General features: G+C 40.7%; 2 protein-coding genes across 5 annotated transcripts in view; one reads left to right on the top strand and one right to left on the bottom strand.

The window, feature by feature from the left end:
* The window catches only part of LOC111950407 (inactive peptidyl-prolyl cis-trans isomerase FKBP6), a 29,991-nt gene extending 17,549 nt beyond the window's left edge, over positions 1-12,442 (bottom strand). For 2 of the 4 annotated variants that reach the window (XM_070434398.1, XM_070434400.1), the window contains exons 1-7: positions 12,353-12,442; positions 5,605-5,783; positions 4,652-4,789; positions 3,974-4,306; positions 3,457-3,667; positions 3,093-3,122; positions 2,702-2,853 (exon numbers count right to left, since the gene is read on the bottom strand). In XM_070434398.1, coding sequence (XP_070290499.1) covers positions 2,702-2,853; positions 3,093-3,122; positions 3,457-3,667; positions 3,974-4,306; positions 4,652-4,789; positions 5,605-5,775 — 1,035 coding nt within the window. In that variant the 5' untranslated portion in view covers positions 5,776-5,783; positions 12,353-12,442. Of the gene's footprint in view, positions 1-2,701; positions 2,854-3,092; positions 3,123-3,456; positions 3,668-3,973; positions 4,307-4,651; positions 4,790-5,137; positions 5,195-5,604; positions 5,784-12,352 lie in introns of those variants that run through there. The other 2 variants (XM_070434399.1, XM_070434401.1) reach the window with 2 other exon arrangements.
* A 76-nt stretch (positions 12,443-12,518) lies between these two features.
* On the top strand, positions 12,519-17,986 carry rfc2 (replication factor C (activator 1) 2). The gene is made up of 11 exons (XM_023967964.2): positions 12,519-12,723; positions 13,400-13,469; positions 13,574-13,615; positions 13,764-13,870; positions 14,023-14,124; positions 14,224-14,324; positions 14,590-14,747; positions 15,004-15,069; positions 15,183-15,263; positions 17,244-17,357; positions 17,540-17,986. The coding sequence occupies exons 1-11, from the start codon at positions 12,614-12,616 to the stop codon at positions 17,648-17,650; spliced, it is 1,062 nt and encodes a 353-aa protein (XP_023823732.1). The 5' UTR covers positions 12,519-12,613; the 3' UTR covers positions 17,651-17,986.
* Positions 17,987-19,220: the final 1,234 nt, after the last annotated feature.

The raw sequence follows: 19,220 nt of genomic DNA, 5'->3' as shown, positions 1-19,220 counted from the left end.
ACAGATGAACGTGGTACCTTCAGGCATTTGGAAATTGCTCCCAAGGATGAACCAGACTTGTGGAGGTCTACAATTTTTCTTCTGAGGTCTTGGCTGATTTCTTTTGATTTTCCCATGATGTCAAGCAAAGAGGCACTGAGTTTGAAGGTAGGCCTTGAAATACATCCACAGGTACACCAATTGACTCAAATGATGTCAATTAGCCTATCAGAAGCTTCTAAAGCCATGACATAATTTTCTGGAATTTTCCAAGCTGTTTAAAGGCACTTCTGACCCACTGGAATTGTGATACATTGAATTATAAGTGAAATAATCTGTCTGTAAACAATTGTTGGGAGAAAATACTTGTGTCATGCACAAAGTAGATGTCCTAACCGACTTGCCAAAACTATAGTTTGTTAACAAGAAATTTTTGGAGTGGTTGAAAAACTAGTTTTATTGACTCTAACATAAGCGTATGTAAACTTCCGACTTCAACTGCATGCATGCACCACTTTTCCGTTCCCCCCCCCCCCCAAACAAGTTATTTTTTAAATTTCACTTCACCAATTTGGACTATTTTGTGTATGTCCATTACATGAAATCCAAATAAAAATCCATTTAAATTCCAGGTTGTAATGCAACAAAATAGGAAAAACGCCAAGGGGGATGAATACTTTTCCAAGGCACTGTATGTTATCATTTGTGCAGAAAACACTCCTCAGAAAGAAGGAGTGACTTGACTGACAACCTGGCTTGTATAAATAAACTGATGCCAAGGATAAAAACCAGAAGTTTGTATAAAAAAAAAAAGAAATAATAAAAAAAAGAAATTGATCCAGTTGTCTCATGACACTGACATTTCTTATTTCACCTGCTCTCTGCAAAATACACATGAGATTATTAATATTGTTGCATGATATTATCATAGTTATTGACAACAGAAATATCAAACAGACTAGTGTAAAAATCTATTTGCGATATTGGCAGTCACAGTAAGACATGGTTCTGTTATTGTAGCTAAACAACTTAAAACCAGTACATTCATTTCAGACAGACTGGGTATCTGGGATGAAAAGAGTCTATCGCAGCGGATATGTATTCACTAAAATAGACATGAATTAGTATAAGTGAATTTTCCTTATATGAGCAGTTTTATGGTACATTCATTACCTATAAAACAAGATGTACAGTAGAAAGACCATTTAAAAAGTGAACCGTTATGTTTCTCTATGATTTTAAAACATGTTCCATAAATGTTAGTTGTAGAGAGGGCTGGCAAACCATTTCAATTACAGGAAATTTTGCAAATGCATTCCAATTCACATTAATTATCAAAAATTGCCCCTAATTTCATAAATTCAATCTCAATAAATTTACTGAATTGCCTACAGTTGGAATAGAATGAACACCTCCTAAAAAACTCAACACAAACAAAAGTAAATTTGCAGAAAACGTTGTGATGTTTTGATAAACTAGAAGTTAACATAATACATCAACTTGTCATTAGGAAACGAGTGCATACAGCACTGCGTAGTCAATGAGCATTCCATTCTGGGGCACTTGCTGATAAGAGGGGAATGGTGAGAGCCTTAGAATGTAGACATGCTGCCAAACGAGGTCAGCTCTCTTTACCTCAAACCTAATTTGGGGTAAGGTCACAGAACCAACCTCAAACAACAGCAAACAATTGACAACATCCAGAGAATTTTTATAAATGCATATCTACTGTGCATGGTTTACATTTCAGAAAATGTTCCCATTGTGGCTCATTTACAGAACTGTATATTAACTGTCAAGTCAATGTGTGTTATTTTAAGTTAAAGGGTATTTTGACCATAACAGGGAAAATGAAACCAAGCCGTATGCCTCATTGACCCTCCTCAAGTACTTTCGGTGAGCTACATGCAGACAACTGCATTTAAAGGGATTTTCCACTCCTAGGATGCTATGTTCAACCACCACACATCTCTGTGTCTGAAGGATCGCCAATAAGACAAATAAGGCCTGGGTTCTATGCTTAGCAAGTGCACTTCAACCTAAAGATAGCTCTGGACCACAAAACCAATTAACAGATCAGCTGGGTTGCAGGTACTGAAGTCAGAGAGTGACATTTGGAGGGCGCAAAACAGACCTTAGCACTTCAAATATTCTGTGCGCCACTTAATGCACCAATTACACAACTACTGCATTGCCTGCATTAAATATCCACACCGTCATATCCAAGCCTGCTTTTTCCAAGCCTTGCTTGAGGCGATAAGGTTGGAAATAAACTGTTTTGAGGTTTTCCAAATTTTGGTCTCTTACATTACCGCCGCTTATTCGCATTGTCAAAATGGGGCCCTGAGTGTTGTTCACCATTGGTCAAATAGCACCATTCTGGGCACTCTCTCTGTTTTGCTATTGATATGAACAACAGAGTAAAACTATTTGAATAACAAAGTTATTGTACTGAAATCTTGAGTTCTTGTAAGACGCTGAAAGATCAGAAACAATAGGTTCAGGTGGAGTAGAAAAACTGAGAACTCAGAAAAGTGGAGTCAGGTTATTTTTCTGGAACACCAGTATGAAGAAGACTGTTTGAATAATGAGTGAGAGTGTGCATTATATAGTGTATTCTTGTAAGCTATGCTATCACTGAGCAGTGGTGGCAGCAATGCCATTTTGTCGTGTCCCTCCCTGTGGCAATGCATCAGGACCTGAAGACATGCACCGCCCGTACCACGTACTGCCTACAGATGGGGCACTCGCTCATGCGTTTGCTGCACTTGCTGCAGGTGACCATGTGGCCGCACTCCAGCAGAACACAGTCAATGGGTGAGTCCATGCAGATCCGACAGAGGTTCTCCTCCTGGCTCTTGGGAGCCGCAGGGTCTGTGGTACAACGACAGGGGAAAGAGGAGAGAAGAGAGGTCTCTATTTAGTGTATTCTAAATAACTACTTGGGTCATCTTTCATTGTTTCATATTTGGCAGGTTGCCCATAAAAGGATACATTTAAGCAGTGGGAACAAATATTTCCGTTTGGATCAGTGGATGATTTAGGTGATCTTCAAGTGCTTCTCAAAATGCTTTTGATCATGCTTCTCTTGTCTTTAGAACTTGATACAATACCCTTACCTTCTTTACTTGTTGTATTTGAAACTGGAAAAAAGAAACAAAGAATTGAACTGATATTAATATATATATATATATATATATATATATATATATATATATATATATATATATATATATATATATATATATATATATATATATATATATATATATATATATATATATATATTAATTTTTTAACAGGCTAAATTCCACACCAGTCATCCTCAGATGTAATATATGCCATTTAGCAGACACAGTGAGTGCATACATTTTCATATATGTGACCCCAGCGGAAATTGCAACCACTTCCCTAGGATTGCTAGCGCCACGCTATTACCAAATGAGCCTCACATGACCACATCCTGGAAATGCTCACCTTGGTTCTGGAGGTCCTTCTGGTTGTTGTAGAGGCGGGTGACCCTCTCCATCAGCTCCCACTTCTCGCAGCAGCCCTTGTAGTTGACAAAGTTGCGGGCCAAGATCTCCTTCAGCTGGCGCACACTCAGGCCCTCGATGTCCTCAACGCAGCTCAGGTCAGACAGAGAGGCCCTGCGGCCGGGGATCAGGGTCTCCTTGTTGTCGGATGACTGCAGCAACAGGACAACCATGGAGATGGGTAAAAATAATAATGTATATTTTGTCTGGTCTGTTTTTTTTGGTCTGGCCAGTATGTATTTTGTCTCGTCTTTGGGTTTGTCAACAACAGTGGTTTGCTAAACAAAAAACAACAACCTTTTTGAATTGTATTTTGTCTGGTCTACGTTTATTTTGTCTGGTCTTTGAGTCTGTCTCTGCTGCTGTCTGACATTGATTATCCCCTTGGTGGTAATAGGTATCCATTTATCTAACAGCTACTGATTAATCAATCCCAAAACCTTGAACTTAGCAGTTACCTCTTCACCCTCGTCCTCCTCTTCTTCATCCTCCTCCTCCTCCTCCTCGTCATCAGATATCTGCTCTGACTCTGACTCTGCCTCGGGGGCTGATTGTTCTGGCTGCTCTGGGCTCAATGTGTCGGGGCTGATAGGGCCCTGTGTCTGGGGAGGGGATGGTGTGCCTGGGGAAGGGACGTTGTTGTGAGCCCTGGGCTGGGAGGACACGGTCTCACTGCTGGTGCTGGTGCTAGGGGTCTGCTGGCCCAAGACCAGCTCAACCAGCTCCTCCTTTTCCCGACACGTCTGGGTGGGCACCTCATGCAGGTGGAGGTAGTCGCGCAGCTCCCGCACCTAGTTTTTGGGGTTATTTATAACACTATTTAGATATTCCCTATTCGTCTGTGTAATTACAAAAAAAATCGCTCAATTCCATTACTACACACTTATAATGCAGTTACTAAACATCATGTCATCTTGACAGCTTAATAAAATGTCTAACTAATGTAATTAGTGTTATTACACAGATATACGAATAACAGAATGAAAAGTGTTATTGCTTTAGCTTTCACTTGACTTAGCTACAGTATATATAGTTAGACATGTATCTTAACCTAATGCATTTGTCCATGTTTATTTGCCATCAATTGTAAAAAATTTAAAAATAATTTAAAAAAATTAAAAAGAGCAGCGGCACACCTTGAGCCGCATCAACTGGGCGCGGTCGAATAGGGTTCCGTGAAAGTGCTGACATGTGTGGCAGAGGCGCGGGCGTGGCGGCTCCAGCTGCACCGAGCAGTGGCCGCAGAAGTTCTTCTTGCAGTCCACGCAGACATGCTGGGGTAGTGAGAGAGGAGGACATGACACAGTGAGGGTGAAACTCTTACCAAGGAATGAACGGTCACAGTAAGGGGTGTGAAAGAATAACAGTGCGTGTGGAATGCGCAGGCTACCTGAGCTCTAGACTAGAACCTTATTGATGAGTAGTTGAGAAGTTGAATCAAGTATGATAGCCATACTGTAAAAAAAACTTAAACAACTTTTCTCACAGAAATAACTGTAACCTCTGGCCAACAGCTGTTGGCACATTTATAGAAAAGATTATAAGATCTTACTTCCATGTAAACTGGTGATGCACGTACAGTAATAACTTATATAAAATGCAATTAAAAAGTTGCTGTTTACTTTGCAGGTGAGATTGTGTGTGGCAACTGGCAGGCAAACATGTCAGGAGGACAAGGCCTGTTGGAGGAGAAATAAATTACCTACATTTGCTAGTGATTTAAACAGCCTTCTCAAAAATATAGTCAATATTCTAGAGGTGTATTGGATTGGATTTTCCAGAACATGAGTATCTCTGTGTTGTAAGACTGACTAGTACAAGGACAGTTACTGTCAGCTACTGATTAATTACTTACTGACATAATGAATCTAAGAATTGTAGTGAATCATATACGTCTAAATTCTAGTAACTCTGTTGACAATCAAATCTGTTACATTGGAATCTGTAGCAGCTCATCTGTATCAAATCCTCTTGGGTCTATGCTGTTCCAGACTTTCAAGTCACACTCTGTTACCCAAATTTCAGATGAGAGCTGGCCAGCCAGCCCTCCTTTACAATATTTATCAAGGTATTACCAAGTGCCTCTTACCTTCCTAGCGATGGTGTCGAATTGGCCTCCGCAGGCCTTGCACATATGTTCGGGAGAGGTCAAGGATTGGCTGTAGCCCAAGTTTGTGTAGGCCTGGCGCCAGGAGCTGACGTTTTCTTCCACTGTGGCGGTGGGTTCTAAGCAAAACCAGCTACAACAGGATGTCCACATGCTCCTGCCTGTTCACACAAAATACATACACAGGAAATTACATCACTTTCTCATGGAAAGACTTGCACATGGAATTAGAATCTTAATTCTAGTTCTATGGACTTACATCACAAAGGTGCATAGAAGAACAGAGTTGCCTAGTAAGGAAATGTAATTGCAGAATAGTGAAGCATGGCTTTCAGATGAATTGTATAGATATTAGTGATGGGGGGGGAAATCGAAACAGTTACATATCGGGATATTATTTTTGACAATATATTGTATCGTATTGACAATATCGCAATATTATTTTTTCACTAGTTGGCTGTACCTGACCCAAAACTCCAGTACTTTTCCTTCATAGCTTGTTCTCTTTAAATAGGGAGCCAATTTGTTTTCAGCACCTTTATTTCCCTGACTGATCAAAGCTAATTTTCTCATAGCTCTCCCTTGTCCCTCGGCAGCAGACATATAGTGAGCAATATGTTTGGATCATCGAAACGCAATAAAATCACAGTATCGAATCGCAATACATATAGAATAGCGAGAATCGCAAAACATATCGTATCGGCACCTAAGTATTGTGATAATATCGTATTGCGAGTTCCCTGGCAATTCCCAGCCCTTGTAGATACAGTTGAAGTCGGAAGTTTACATACACCTTAGCCAAATACATTTAAACTCAGTTTTTCACAATTCCTGCCATTTAAACCAAGTAAAAATTCCCTGTCTTAGGTCAGTTAGGATCACCACTTATTTTAAGAATGTGAAATGTCAGAATAATAGTAGAGTGATTTATTTCAGCTTTTATTTCTTTCATCACATTCCCAGTGGGTCAGAAGTTAACATACACTCAATTAGTATTTGGRAGCATTGCCTTTAAATTGTTTAACTTGGGTCAAACGTTTCAGGTAGCCTTCCACAAGCTTCCCACAATAAGTTGGGTGAATGTTGGCCCATTACTCCTAACAGAGCTGGTGTAACTGAGTCAGGTTTGTAGGCCTCCTTGCTCGCACACGCTTTTTCAGTTCTGCCCACAAATGTTCTATGGGATTGAGGTCAGGGCTTTGTGATGGCCACTCCAATACCTTGACTTTGTTGTCCTTAAGCTATTTTGCCACAACTTTTCTTGCAAGTATGCTTGGGGTCATTGTCCATTTGGAAAACCCATTTGCGACCAAGCTTTAACTTCCTGACTGATGTCTTGAGATGTTACTTCAATATATTCACATAATTTTCCTTCCTCACGATTCCATCTATTTTGTGAAGTGCACCAGTCCCTCCTGCAGCAAAGCACCCCCACAACATGATGCTGCCACCCCCGTGCTTCACAGTTGGGATGGTGTTCTTCGGCTTGCAAGCCGCCCCCTTTTTCCTCCAAACATAACAATGGTCATTATGGCCAAACAGTTCTATTTTTGTGTCATCAGACCAGAGGACATTTCTCCAAAAAGTACAATCTTTGTCCCCATGTGCAGTTGCAAACCGTAGTCTGGCTTTTTTTATGGCGGTTTTGGAGCAGTGGCTTCTTACTTGCTGAGCAGCCTTTCAAGTTATGTTGATATAGGACTCGTTTTACTGTGGATATAGATAATTTTGTATCCGTTTCCTCCAGCATCTTCACAAGCTCCTTTGCTGTTGTTCTGGGATTGATTTGCACTTTTCACACCAAAGTACGTTCATCTCTAGGAGACAGAACGCATCTCCTTCCTGAGCGGTATGACGGCTGCGTGGTCCCATGGTGTTAATACTTGCGTACTATTGTTTGTACAGATGAACATTGTACCTTCAGGCATTTGGAAATTGCTCCCAAGGATGAACCAGACTTGTGGAGGTCTACAATCTTTTTTCTGAGGTCTTGGCTGATTTCTTTTGATTTTCCCATGATGTCAAGCAAAGAGGCACTGAGTTTGAAGGTAGGCCTTGAAATACATTCACAGGTACACCTCCAATTGACTCAAATGATGTCAATTAGCCTATAAGAAGCTTCTAAAGCCATGACATCATTTTCTGTAATTTTCCAAGCTGTTTAAAGGCACAGTCAACTTAGTGAATGTAAACTTCTGACCCATTGGAATTGTGATACAGTGAATTATAAGTGAAATAGTCTGTCTGTAAACAATTGTTGGAAATATTACTTGTGTCATGCACAAAGTAGATGTCCTAACCGACTTGCCAAAACTATAGCTTGTTAACAAGAAATTTGTGGAGTGGTTGAAAAACTAGTTTTATTGACTCCAACCTAAGTGTATGTAAACTTCCGACTTCAACTGTATGCATGTAATGAAATCCTGAATCACCTGAAAGTTTTTGGGGAACAAGCAACATTGAAAGGGCAATATTTCATTCTCTAAAGATGTAATACACTGAGTATATCAAACATAAGGAACACCTTCCTAATATTGAGTTGCCCCCCCCCCCCTTTTGCCCTCAGAACAGCCTGAATGCATTGGGGCATAGACTCTAAAAGGTGTTGAAAGCGTTCCACAGGGATGACTCCAATGCTTCCCACAGTAAAGTTGGCTGGATATTCTTTGGGTGGTGGACCATTCTTGATACACACATGAAACTGTTGAGCTTGAAAAACCCAGCAGCATTGCAGTTCTTAAACCGGTGCACCTGGCACCTCCTACCATACCCTGTTCCAAGGCACTTAAATATTTTGTCCTGCCCATTCACCCTCTGAATGGCACACATACACAATCCCTGTCTCAATTGTCTCAAGGATTAAAAATCCTTCTTTAACCTGTCTCCCCCCTTCATCTACACCAGTGGTTCTTAACCTTGTTGGAGGTACTGAACCCCACCAGTTTCATATGCGCATTCACCGAACCCTTCTTAATTGGAAAAATAAAATATGATTTTTTCAAATTCAAAACATAGGTATATATTTTACTGGTGCACAAAATGAACCGTTCATCAACATCAACACTGTGTGTTCAAAGAACAAAATCATCAAAACATGATTTTCACACAAAAACAAAAACATAATAATGAATATTTACTGCAAATCAGTGTGACTTCTGCTGTTGCCTTTCAGAGACCAGTTCAGAAATGCGCGGCTTCACCCGTGGGCAAGTGCCACTCTCATGTCATTTTCGCCAACAAATCTGTTTTCTTTTCCTTCTTCTTTATGTCCAGCATCTCGAAAAGGATTGCTCGCAAAGATATGTTGTAAAAACCGGATGAAAATCTCCAGAGCTTTCAGCAATAACAGGGTACGTACCATTTGTTGACACCAAAACGTTGAAAGCGTTGTTGTCTGAAGAGTTGCTGTTGAACCTGGCTCTGCTGAATTTTAATGATTTCATCGGTATTCATCATTGACATCTGTTGTCTCAACACAAAACGTAACGGCTGTCTCACCCATGCTGAGATGACTCTCTTTTAGAATACACAGAATACAATGCTGTAACAATGATGTGTGGCGCATCGGCTTTCACTAGCGCACCAAAACCAGACTTTCTTCCCAGCATGACTGGAGCTCCGTCCGAACAAACTGCAGAAACCATATCCCACGAAAGATTGTGTCTTTGAAGAAGTCATCCACAAGTTTCTTCACATCGGCTGCCTTAGTTGTGTTGTAAGAGGCTTACAAAATAAGAAATCTTCCTTATCACGTCGTCTTCACATAGCGCACGAATACAGCAAGCTGGCTTAGATTGAAAACGTCTGTGGTCTCGTCGAGTTGAAGGCTGAATTTTGCCGGGCTTGAAATCGATCATGCAACTACTTGAGCCAAGATGTCTTTGCTCATCTCTATTCTGTCGCTGATGTGTCATTTGAAAGAGGAATTTGGGATAACTTAACTTCAGCCTCTTTTCCCATGCATGATATTCGCTATCTTCAACACAGCTGGTTTTATGAGTGTTTCACCAATGGTGTTGGTTTGCCCTGCTTTGCGTCAGGTAAGCAACTTCGTACGATGCTGTGAGGATCGGTTGTAATGGGTTACAAAAGCCGAGAACAGGCAGAGTAGCCTTTTCATCGAATCTGCTCTCTCACCTTGAATTCAGCGAGCGTTGTGTTCTTGTATTTTCAATCTCCATGCAGCTTAAGGAAGTGTTCTCTTAGTTTTGCCGGTGCTAGACTAGAATTGCTCAACTTGCATTGCAAATCATGCAGTTAGCACTGACTCCCATCACGTTCCGTTTATACATGTGAATCCATATTGTACATATTCGTCCGACCACTTTCTTTTTTTGCTCACATAGCAAGTATGAAGGGATTAAAATATTAAGAAAGAAATCACAAGACGTACCATCACGACAGTCACAAGTCGAACTACTGAGCGCACCAAATTCCCTGCAGCACAGATAGGCCAAGCAGTATAGCGTGATCACCTGCAGCCAATGATGGCCAAGCGGAGTGTCATCACGAATCATATGAGTCGGATGGTGTGTCTTGACCTCCGCCGAACCCCTGAGACTGACTCACCGAACCCCGGGTTCGATCGAAACCAGGTTAAAACCACTGATCTACACGGATTGAATGATTTAACAAGTGACATCAAAGGATCATAGCTTTCATCTGATCACCTGCTCAGTGCATGTCATGGAAAGAGCAGGTTTCTTAATGTTTTGTACACTCAGTGTTATAATCAACTAACTAAACCCAAGATATTAAAAGACTTTGTATTACATTCCTATTGTTGCAATAAACTTCCTCCGATTCATAAGTAGTGGCAAGGGAATGATTGTAATCAAATAGACAACCAATTGTGGTGCAGGTAGCCTAGTGGTTAGAGCGTTGGACTATCAATCAATCAATCAATTTTATTTTATATAGCCCTTCGTACATCAGCTAATATCTCGAAGTGCTGTACAGACACCCAGCCTAAAACCCCAAACAGCTAGTAATGCAGGTGTAGAAGCACGGTGGCTAGGAAAAACTCCCTAGAAAGGCCAAAACCTAGGAAGAAACCTAGAGAGGAACCAGGCTATGAGGGGTGGCCAGTCCTCTTCTGGCTGTGCCGGGTGGAGATTATAACAGAACTATGCCAAGATGTTCAAAAATGTTCATAAGTGTAACCGAAAGGTCGCAAGTTTGAATCCCCGAGCTAACAATGTAAAAAAAATCTGCCCCTGAACAAGGCAGTTAACCCACTGTTCCTAGGCCGTCATTGAAAATAAGAATTAGTTCTTAACTGACTTGCCTAGTTAAATAAAGGTAAAAGAAACCTTCCACCATCATTTCAGAATTCACTGGAAACCTCACAATTTCAACACAACTCTTAGTTACATTCAGAGCCGTTTCCATAATGGACTTTAATTTTCTCCTACGCTCTAACTGAAACACAGTAGGCGCAAATGGGAACAAACATATGATCAGATCTGTGCCCAACTGAGTTCAGGAACAATGAGAGTGCTGTGTGTCATTGTTCTCAGAGCTAGAATTATGTAGGAAAATGACAGATACTCTCTCTCTGTTGTGTGAGAGGAGAGTGAATGCGACAAGTTTATTTAGTGAATATTCTTACCCGTCGACAGGTACGCAGCCTACCAACTGTGATTGGTCACAGAAAATTGCACTGTGGCCTATTTAGAAAAGTCTACGAGAAATGCTGGAACCAAGGGACTTTTCGGTAACAGAGAGCTCCAGAAAGAACCAGACACAACAAACCCACCCCAGCTCTGCCTCTCATCGCCTGTCGCCAGCCTCGCAAGACACACACGCCGTCTTTGAAATTGCCCCCATCAAGTCTACAGCATTGGTCTTCAGCGCACCAATAAAAAAGTACCTGTGAATAACAAACTGTCAAGTGCTTACGAATTGTTAAATTGTGATCTCTGATTGTGGAATGGTGGATCAGGGCATAAATAATAAATACATTAAATTTATATATTTTTTGCTAAAAATAAATAAATGGTTTGAACACTAATTATGTTAAGGAAATTAATGCGCAATTAGGCTACTTTGCATTGAAATGTTCATAGCCTAGATTAATCTAATGATTAGGCTAATACAGTGGGTCATTCTGACTGTTTTCTATACAGGTGCCTACCGGTGTCTGGTGCACACGGCATCTTATTGAGAGAAGCTCAAATTAAATATTATAAAAACACAGCAATGAATGACTGTGTGTCTTGTCTAGGCCAACAGCGGGTACTTGGTGTAATACAATCGATACTAATTGCTGTTTTAATTAGCCCACAACGTGCCTCTGTGGTGGTCACGCCTAGAATAACTTGGACAGTGCATGGGATGGGCACATTGCAAAATGCAAATCAAACCATCATCAGTTGATTTTTGGATTCCAAAAGAATGGATAAATAAATCAAGGCATGCACAATACAGAGATATTTAGCCTACATTAAACTATCCCTGTGATTGACGCAAGGGCGTGTGATCGAATGGCCTTGATGCTGCATGATGTTTCATTCCACCCAGCCATTTCGAATGGGATATCCCAGATCCTTGCCAAGAGGATAGGAAACAATTAAGGATGGCATCTTCGAACAATAAAGGGGGTATGCCTCCATTTTGTAATTATTTGACATCATGCAACTACTAACTGAGATTTGGACATAGGCTACCTCACTCTAATTTCTTAGACCCGCCGGCTTGTCTGATCACACTGATGCGCAAGCGACCTTACCTGGGTGACCCGGAGCAAATCCTCTTTGTAACGGCCATCTCGGATTGCTGAATCAATCACACACATGCAAGGTCTCAAAGCCAGGATTTTGTCGTAAGCATAAACTTGTTCCACTGTGTTGTTCAATGTCTGGCCATACAACCAACTGGCTGGTATGAAAATCTACTATTGGAAGACTGTTCGCATCTTCAAGGAAATGACGTCAGTTTAGCGCCAGCTGTTTGGTTCCTGTCTTGGCGGGAATTTTGTGCACCCGAAAACATGGACGTGGCGATGAATGAGGTACATTCTGAGCAAATTCAAACAGAAGTTCAACCGAAGAAAGATGAGGCCCCTGCGAAGTTGTCTAGTAGTGGATATGAGCTGCCATGGTAAGGTTTACTAGCTAGATTAGTTGGCTAATTGCAGTATTTTTGTATTTCTTAGCGGACTGAAATCGCTCATCACAGCTAGTAGTGCTAATGGCTAATTTAGCTAGCTAACGTTAGCTAGCCAGCACAAGCATGAGTACAGATGTTAGCATTGTACTTAACTATGCAAGGCATACTATTAGCTATGAAAACAAACCCATTCTGCATGCCTCTCAAAAAGTAAGTAGATAGCTTGCTATGTAATGCTATGTCAAATATAACGTACTGGTAACTAGCTATGTTTTAAGCATCTCATAGAGCAACAGCTAGTTAGCTAGCTACTAGTGCAAGTTATAGCAATAATAATTTGGTGTGTGCTAATTTGTTCTGTTTTGCACATGTACACGTGTGTTTTATACACATACGTGAATTGGAAATGTGTGTTTTTATATCCCAACCCTCCCTGACACCCTCGCGGAGAGTGCGGTCACAGCCCGGGCTTGCTAAAGGGCACAATGACAGATTGTCACCTTGTCGTCTCGGTGATTTGAAAGGGCAACCTTTCAGTACTGGCCCAACGATCCAACCACTAAGCTACCTGCCGCCCATATCTACCATCCATATATATCAATATATTGTGTGAATCACTATGAATTGCTTGTTGCTGATAGTTATGCATATTCTGAATATCTCACAGGGTTGAAAAATACAGACCCTTGAAGTTGAATGAAATAGTAGGCAACGAGGAGACTGTTAGCAGATTGGAGGTAAAGTATCCTCAATATTTTGTTACAGTAGTTTGACAGTTTCAATACATTTGATGCTAAATAATAGCTACCTGTATGAATTCTTGTTCCATTCTTTCTTACAGGTGTTTGCCAGAGAGGGAAATGTGCCGAACATCATTATTGCAGTGAGTGACTGAAATTATTCATTCTTAAATCATAACTATTTGATATTACATACGGAGATGTTGGTGCAGCAAGTTAATAGTAATAGTATGCAAGTTATGCCATCTTTCATATGCCATCTCTTTTTAAACACAAGTATCAATATTATAGGGTCCCCCCGGTACAGGAAAGACCACCAGTATTCTGTGTTTGGCGCGAGCTCTTCTAGGCCCAGCCATGAAAGATGCTGTCCTGGAACTGAATGCCTCCAATGACAGGTGAGTAAGTGAAGTCTACCATGAAAAATTTCACACTGGAACACTTAAGTGCACAACCTGTGAGTCCAGGAGCTGCATTTTGAGTTAAAATCACGTTGTGTTTCTTTAGAAAGTGAAGCCTACACTAACACATTGTCATCCATCTTCCTCAGGGGCATCGATGTAGTTCGAAACAAGATCAAGATGTTTGCCCAGCAGAAAGTCACCCTCCCTAAAGGGAGACACAAGATCATCATCCTGGATGAGGCTGACAGGTAAGTCAACTGAGGGTCACAACATCTAAGCTGAAAGCTGATCTAGTGTACCTGTACCTATAACGTCTGTGTCTGTAACGGCTGTGCTTCTGCCACCAGTATGACAGACGGAGCCCAGCAGGCCTTGAGGAGGACCATGGAGATATACTCTAAAACCACACGCTTCGCTCTGGCATGCAACGCCTCCGACAAGATCATCGGTGACTGTCCTAACTTTTTTATATATTTTTTGAAAATATTTAACATATCTGCATTGTTGGTTAAGGACTTGTAAGTAAGCATTTCACAGTAAGGTCTACTCCTGTTGTATTCGGTGCATGTAACAAATAACATTTGATTTAACAGTTCAACACTGATGCTGTCGTATTGAATAGAGACCCTAGTGTAAGCGACAGTCGCATTACAAAACCAACCTGGCTTTTCACTGTTGTGATGGTCTTCCATGTTGCTGTGCCCCCTCCACAGAGCCCATCCAGTCACGTTGTGCAGTCCTGCGCTACACCAAGCTGAGGGACGAGCAGATCATGATGCGTCTGCTGGAGGTGGTGGAGAGGGAGAACCTGGTCACCAGCAACGACGGCCTGGAGGCCATCATCTTCACCGCCCAGGGAGACATGAGACAGGTGGGGAAAAGGGCCAACTGTCCTCAACCTCCATGTTGGCACTAAGGGTTCCATGAGAATAGCATTCTTGTTACCATTGACTAGATTGGGAATGTCTTAGGCGGTATGGGTGTAAACATGGCACCCTTTAAAAATCTGAAGTTTGTTGAACAATGTATATCCATGGCTCCTCATAGTGCCTTGTACTTTTGGGCCTAGTTTGGCTGAGACGTGTGAAACTATATCATAACTTAAGCTGTCTTTTTTGCATCATCAGGCACTGAATAACCTACAGTCCACAAATTCTGGGTTTGGCTACATTAACAGTGAGAATGTGTTCAAGGTACAGTTCTGTTACCAAACCTGTCTTTTTCAGTCATTTTAGAATGCAAAGTTGACAAAATGCCTAGCTCTGTTTGAAGGAAAGAAAAGTAAAGAATTGTTTGTTTTTCTCAGGTGTGTGATGAGCCACACCCCCTGTTGGTGAAAAGCATGCTCGAACACTGTGTCAATGCAAACATTGATGAGGCTTACAAGGTATTGCAATCCACATTCAATAACAGTAGACATAAATATAATCATATGGCTCTCAATGAATAGCCCTTATTTCTGTAGCCTTTAAGCATGGTTCTTGAAGTGACCAATAACTGATTAGAATATAGTATGATCATATAGCTGATATATATATATATATATACACAGTACCAGTCAAAAGTTTGAACAACTACTCACTCAAGGGTTTTTCTTTATTTTTACTATTTTCTACATTGTGGAATAATAGTGAAGACAGAAATAACACATGGAATCAATCATGTAACCAAAAAACTGTTAAACAAATCAAAATAGATTTTATATTCTTCAAAGTAGCCAAACCTTGACAGCTTTGCACACTCTTGGCATTCTCTCAACCAGCTTCACCTGGAATGCTTTTCCAACAGTCTTGAAGGCGTTCCCACATATGCTTAGCACTTGTTGGCTGCTTTTCCTTCACTCTGCGGTCCAACTCATCCCAAACCATCTCAATTGGGTTGAGGTCGGGAAATTGTGGAGGCCAGGTCATCTGATGCAGCATTCTATCACTCTCCTTCTTGGTCAAATAGCCCTTACACAGCATGGAGGTGTGTGTTGGGTCATTGTCCTGTTGAAAAACAAATGATAGTCCCACTAAGCGCAAACCAGATGGGATGGCGTATCGCTGCAGAATGCTGTGGTAGCCATGCTGGTTAAGTGTGCCTTGAATTCTAAATGAGAAAGAAAAAAAATAATAATCACCAGCAAGGCACCTCCATGTAATACGGTGGGAAATTTGGGCTGCAATCCGAGGTGCAGTTAACGCTAAGGAACTTATCCTCTGCAGCAGAGGTAACTCTGGTTCTTCATTTCCTGTGGCGGTCTTCATAAGAGCCAGGTTCATCATAGCGCTTGATGGTTTTTGCTATTTAGTTTTTTTAATTTTCATTTAGAATTTGAAGCACGCTTAATCAGCACGGCCCGACCACTTTTTTTTTTGGTTACATGATTCCATGTGTTATTTCATAGTTTTAATGTCTTAACTATTCTACAATGTAAAAAATTAAGAAAAACCCTTGAATGAGTAGGTGTCCAAACTTGACTGGTACCGTGTACACTACCGTTCAAAAGCTTGGGGTCACTTAGAAAAGTCCTTGTGCTTTTCTTTAAAAAAAAAAAGTGTCCATTAAAATAACATCAAATTTATCAGAAATACAGTGTTAGATATTGTTAATGTTGTAAATGACTATTGTAGCTGGACACGGCTGATTAAAAAAATATATAATACCTACAGAGGCCCATTTATCAGCAACCATCACTCCTGTGTTCCAATGGCACGTTGTTAGCTAATCCAAGTTTATAATTTAAAAGGCTAATTGATCATTAGAAAACCCTTTTGCAATTATGTTAGCACAGCTGAAAACTGTTGCTCTGAATAAAGAAGCAATAAAACTGGCCTTCTTTAGACTTGTTGAGTATCTGGAGCATCAGCATTTGTGGGTTCGATTACAGGCTCAAAATGGCCAGAAACAAAGAACTGAAACTTGTCAGTCTATTCTTGTTCTGAGAAATGAAGGCTATTCCATACGAGAAATTGCCAAGAAACTGAAGATCTCGTACAACGCTGTGTACTACTCCCATCACAGAACGGCGCAAACTGGCTTTAACCAGAATAGAAAGAGTGGGAGGCCCCGGTGCACAACTGAGCAAGAGGACAAGTACATTAGTGTCTAGTTTGAGAAACAGATGCCTCACAAGTCCTCAACTGGCAGTTTCATTAAATAATACCCGCAAAACACCAGTCTCATCGTCAACAGTGAAGAGGCGACTCCGGGATGCTGGCCTTTTAATGGACAAAAAAGTGGTTTTCTTTAAAAAACAAGGACATTTCTAAGTGACCCCAAACTTTTGTGTGTGTGATATATATTAGTCACACTTTATTTGGATAGTCACCTATAGATTTACAGATGGTCAAAATAATCTGTTGATATGCAATTGCTTGTTTAGATTATTGAGCAGCTGTGGGCCCTGGGTTACTCCCCTGAGGACATCATCGGTAACATCTTCAGAGTGTGTAAGACTTTCCAGATGCCGGAGTATCTCAAGCTGGAGTTCATAAAGGTAAGAGACATAAAACAAGTCTGCAGTTGTATATTGTTACGTCTCTGATTATGTCAGATCCTTTCCTGTGTTCTTTTTTTCTGAGAGGATTTAGTTGGGTGAAACAGAATGGCTGAAAAGTGCCAAAATGTAAGCCATATCACCTCTTCATTTCGCTCCCTTTCTACTGTCCCTTTTCTCAGGAGATAGGCTACACTCACATGAAGGTGGCGGAGGGCGTGAACTCCCTGCTGCAGATGGCAGGCCTCCTGGGTCGACTGTGTAGCAAGACGGCCACCCCGGATACCAGCTAATACCCCACCCATGCTGCCACCCATCTCAGCACTGTCTCTCCGGGGTTGTGTTCATTAGGGGAAACAAAACACTTAAACGAAAAATGTAAATTTGTGTTTCGTAGATTGTCCTTCCCTGTTTGGCTGGTTTCTTCTGTTTCGTTCATAATGTACACGACTTTGCTTCAACGCTGACTAAGAGTCCTGGGGAGTTTTCTGTTTAAACATTTCTGGATGAAATACATTTTGTATTTTATACAAGTTAATGTAAATACTATTGTAAGTCACTTCTGTAATAATTGTGTGTTGTAATTATGACTTATAGAACATTGGTATATAAAGAGGTTGTAAACTTAAGTTTTGAATTAAGGATTTATTATTACAGACTGACATATGTTATCTCTATTTTAACTGTTTCTGAGCTCTTTTATTCATTTTGTACCACTAGATGGTGACAGTTACTATGTAACACTCCAACAATCAAAAGTACTGTACATGGTTCCCCTACATTTTTAGACTCAAGGGAATTCATTATGAAGTAGTAACACTGTTTGGGCGTTTACCCTTATGGCATTGCTCTGGTATAGCACATTGAAATTTGTATCACCTAGCATTTATCCAAGCATCTCAACAAAGATCGTAAGAAAAATCCATTCCCATAGTCTACTCGTTGAGCATGTAGTTTCCATATCATGCAGTTTTGTTCACATAAACTGGTTCATCTGTGACGAGTAAAAGTAAATTCGTAGTTAATTACATTTACATTTGAGCAATCATTTAGCACAGTGTTTCCCAACTCCAGTCCTTGAGTATCTCCAACAGTACACATTTTTGTTGTTGCCCCAGCCAAGTAGAATCATGTGTGCTTGTCTGGGGCCACAACAAATATATGTACTTTTGGGGGTACTGGAGGACCGGAGTTTGGAAATGCGGATTTAGCCGACGATCTTACCCAAAGTGACTTACAATTAGTGCATTCATCCTACGTTCATGGCAAAAGTGTTCTCTTTGTTATAAAGCACTATGGTGACTTACCGTCCCCTGACCCCATTTTCATTCCCTCCAAGAATTCAGAGTTCTCGTAATCTGATCCATCTGTTAGTGAGGTGTGGGGAGAATAATCTTAGTTAAATATCAAATGTAAGAAATCGACTCCAAGTTCAAAACTAAACTTTTCCAAAAACAATCTTCATAAATATGACTTATTTCAAAGGATGGATAGGCCTAGATTTACTCCTTTTAAAGTGCTTACCAGAGTCACGGCTGATTGTATCACTAGATGGAAAAACATTCTCATATGAACATTGATCATCATCTAGAAAGAAAGAAGACATGTTTTAATCAAATTACATTTCTCTCAAATTATACTGTGACATCCAAATAAGGCAAGTGACAATCAAAAGGGTGTGTTAGTCACATGCACAGGGTCGCAGATGTAATTGCAGGGAACAGTGACATTTTTATGCTCAGCTCCAACAATGTAGGTCAAAGAGAAGTGAGTGGCAACTACTAATTGGATATCACGGAATTGGGCAGAAAACTGAGTGAAACAAAAATAAAATACTAAGAATAGAAAAAGATCACAAGGCGG

The sequence above is a fragment of the Salvelinus sp. IW2-2015 genome, linkage group LG23, assembly GCF_002910315.2.
Source record: "Salvelinus sp. IW2-2015 linkage group LG23, ASM291031v2, whole genome shotgun sequence".
Lineage (NCBI taxonomy): Eukaryota > Metazoa > Chordata > Actinopteri > Salmoniformes > Salmonidae > Salvelinus > Salvelinus sp. IW2-2015.
The sequence above is the reverse complement of the archived record's forward strand: the minus strand, read 5'-3'. Positions and strand labels throughout refer to the sequence as shown.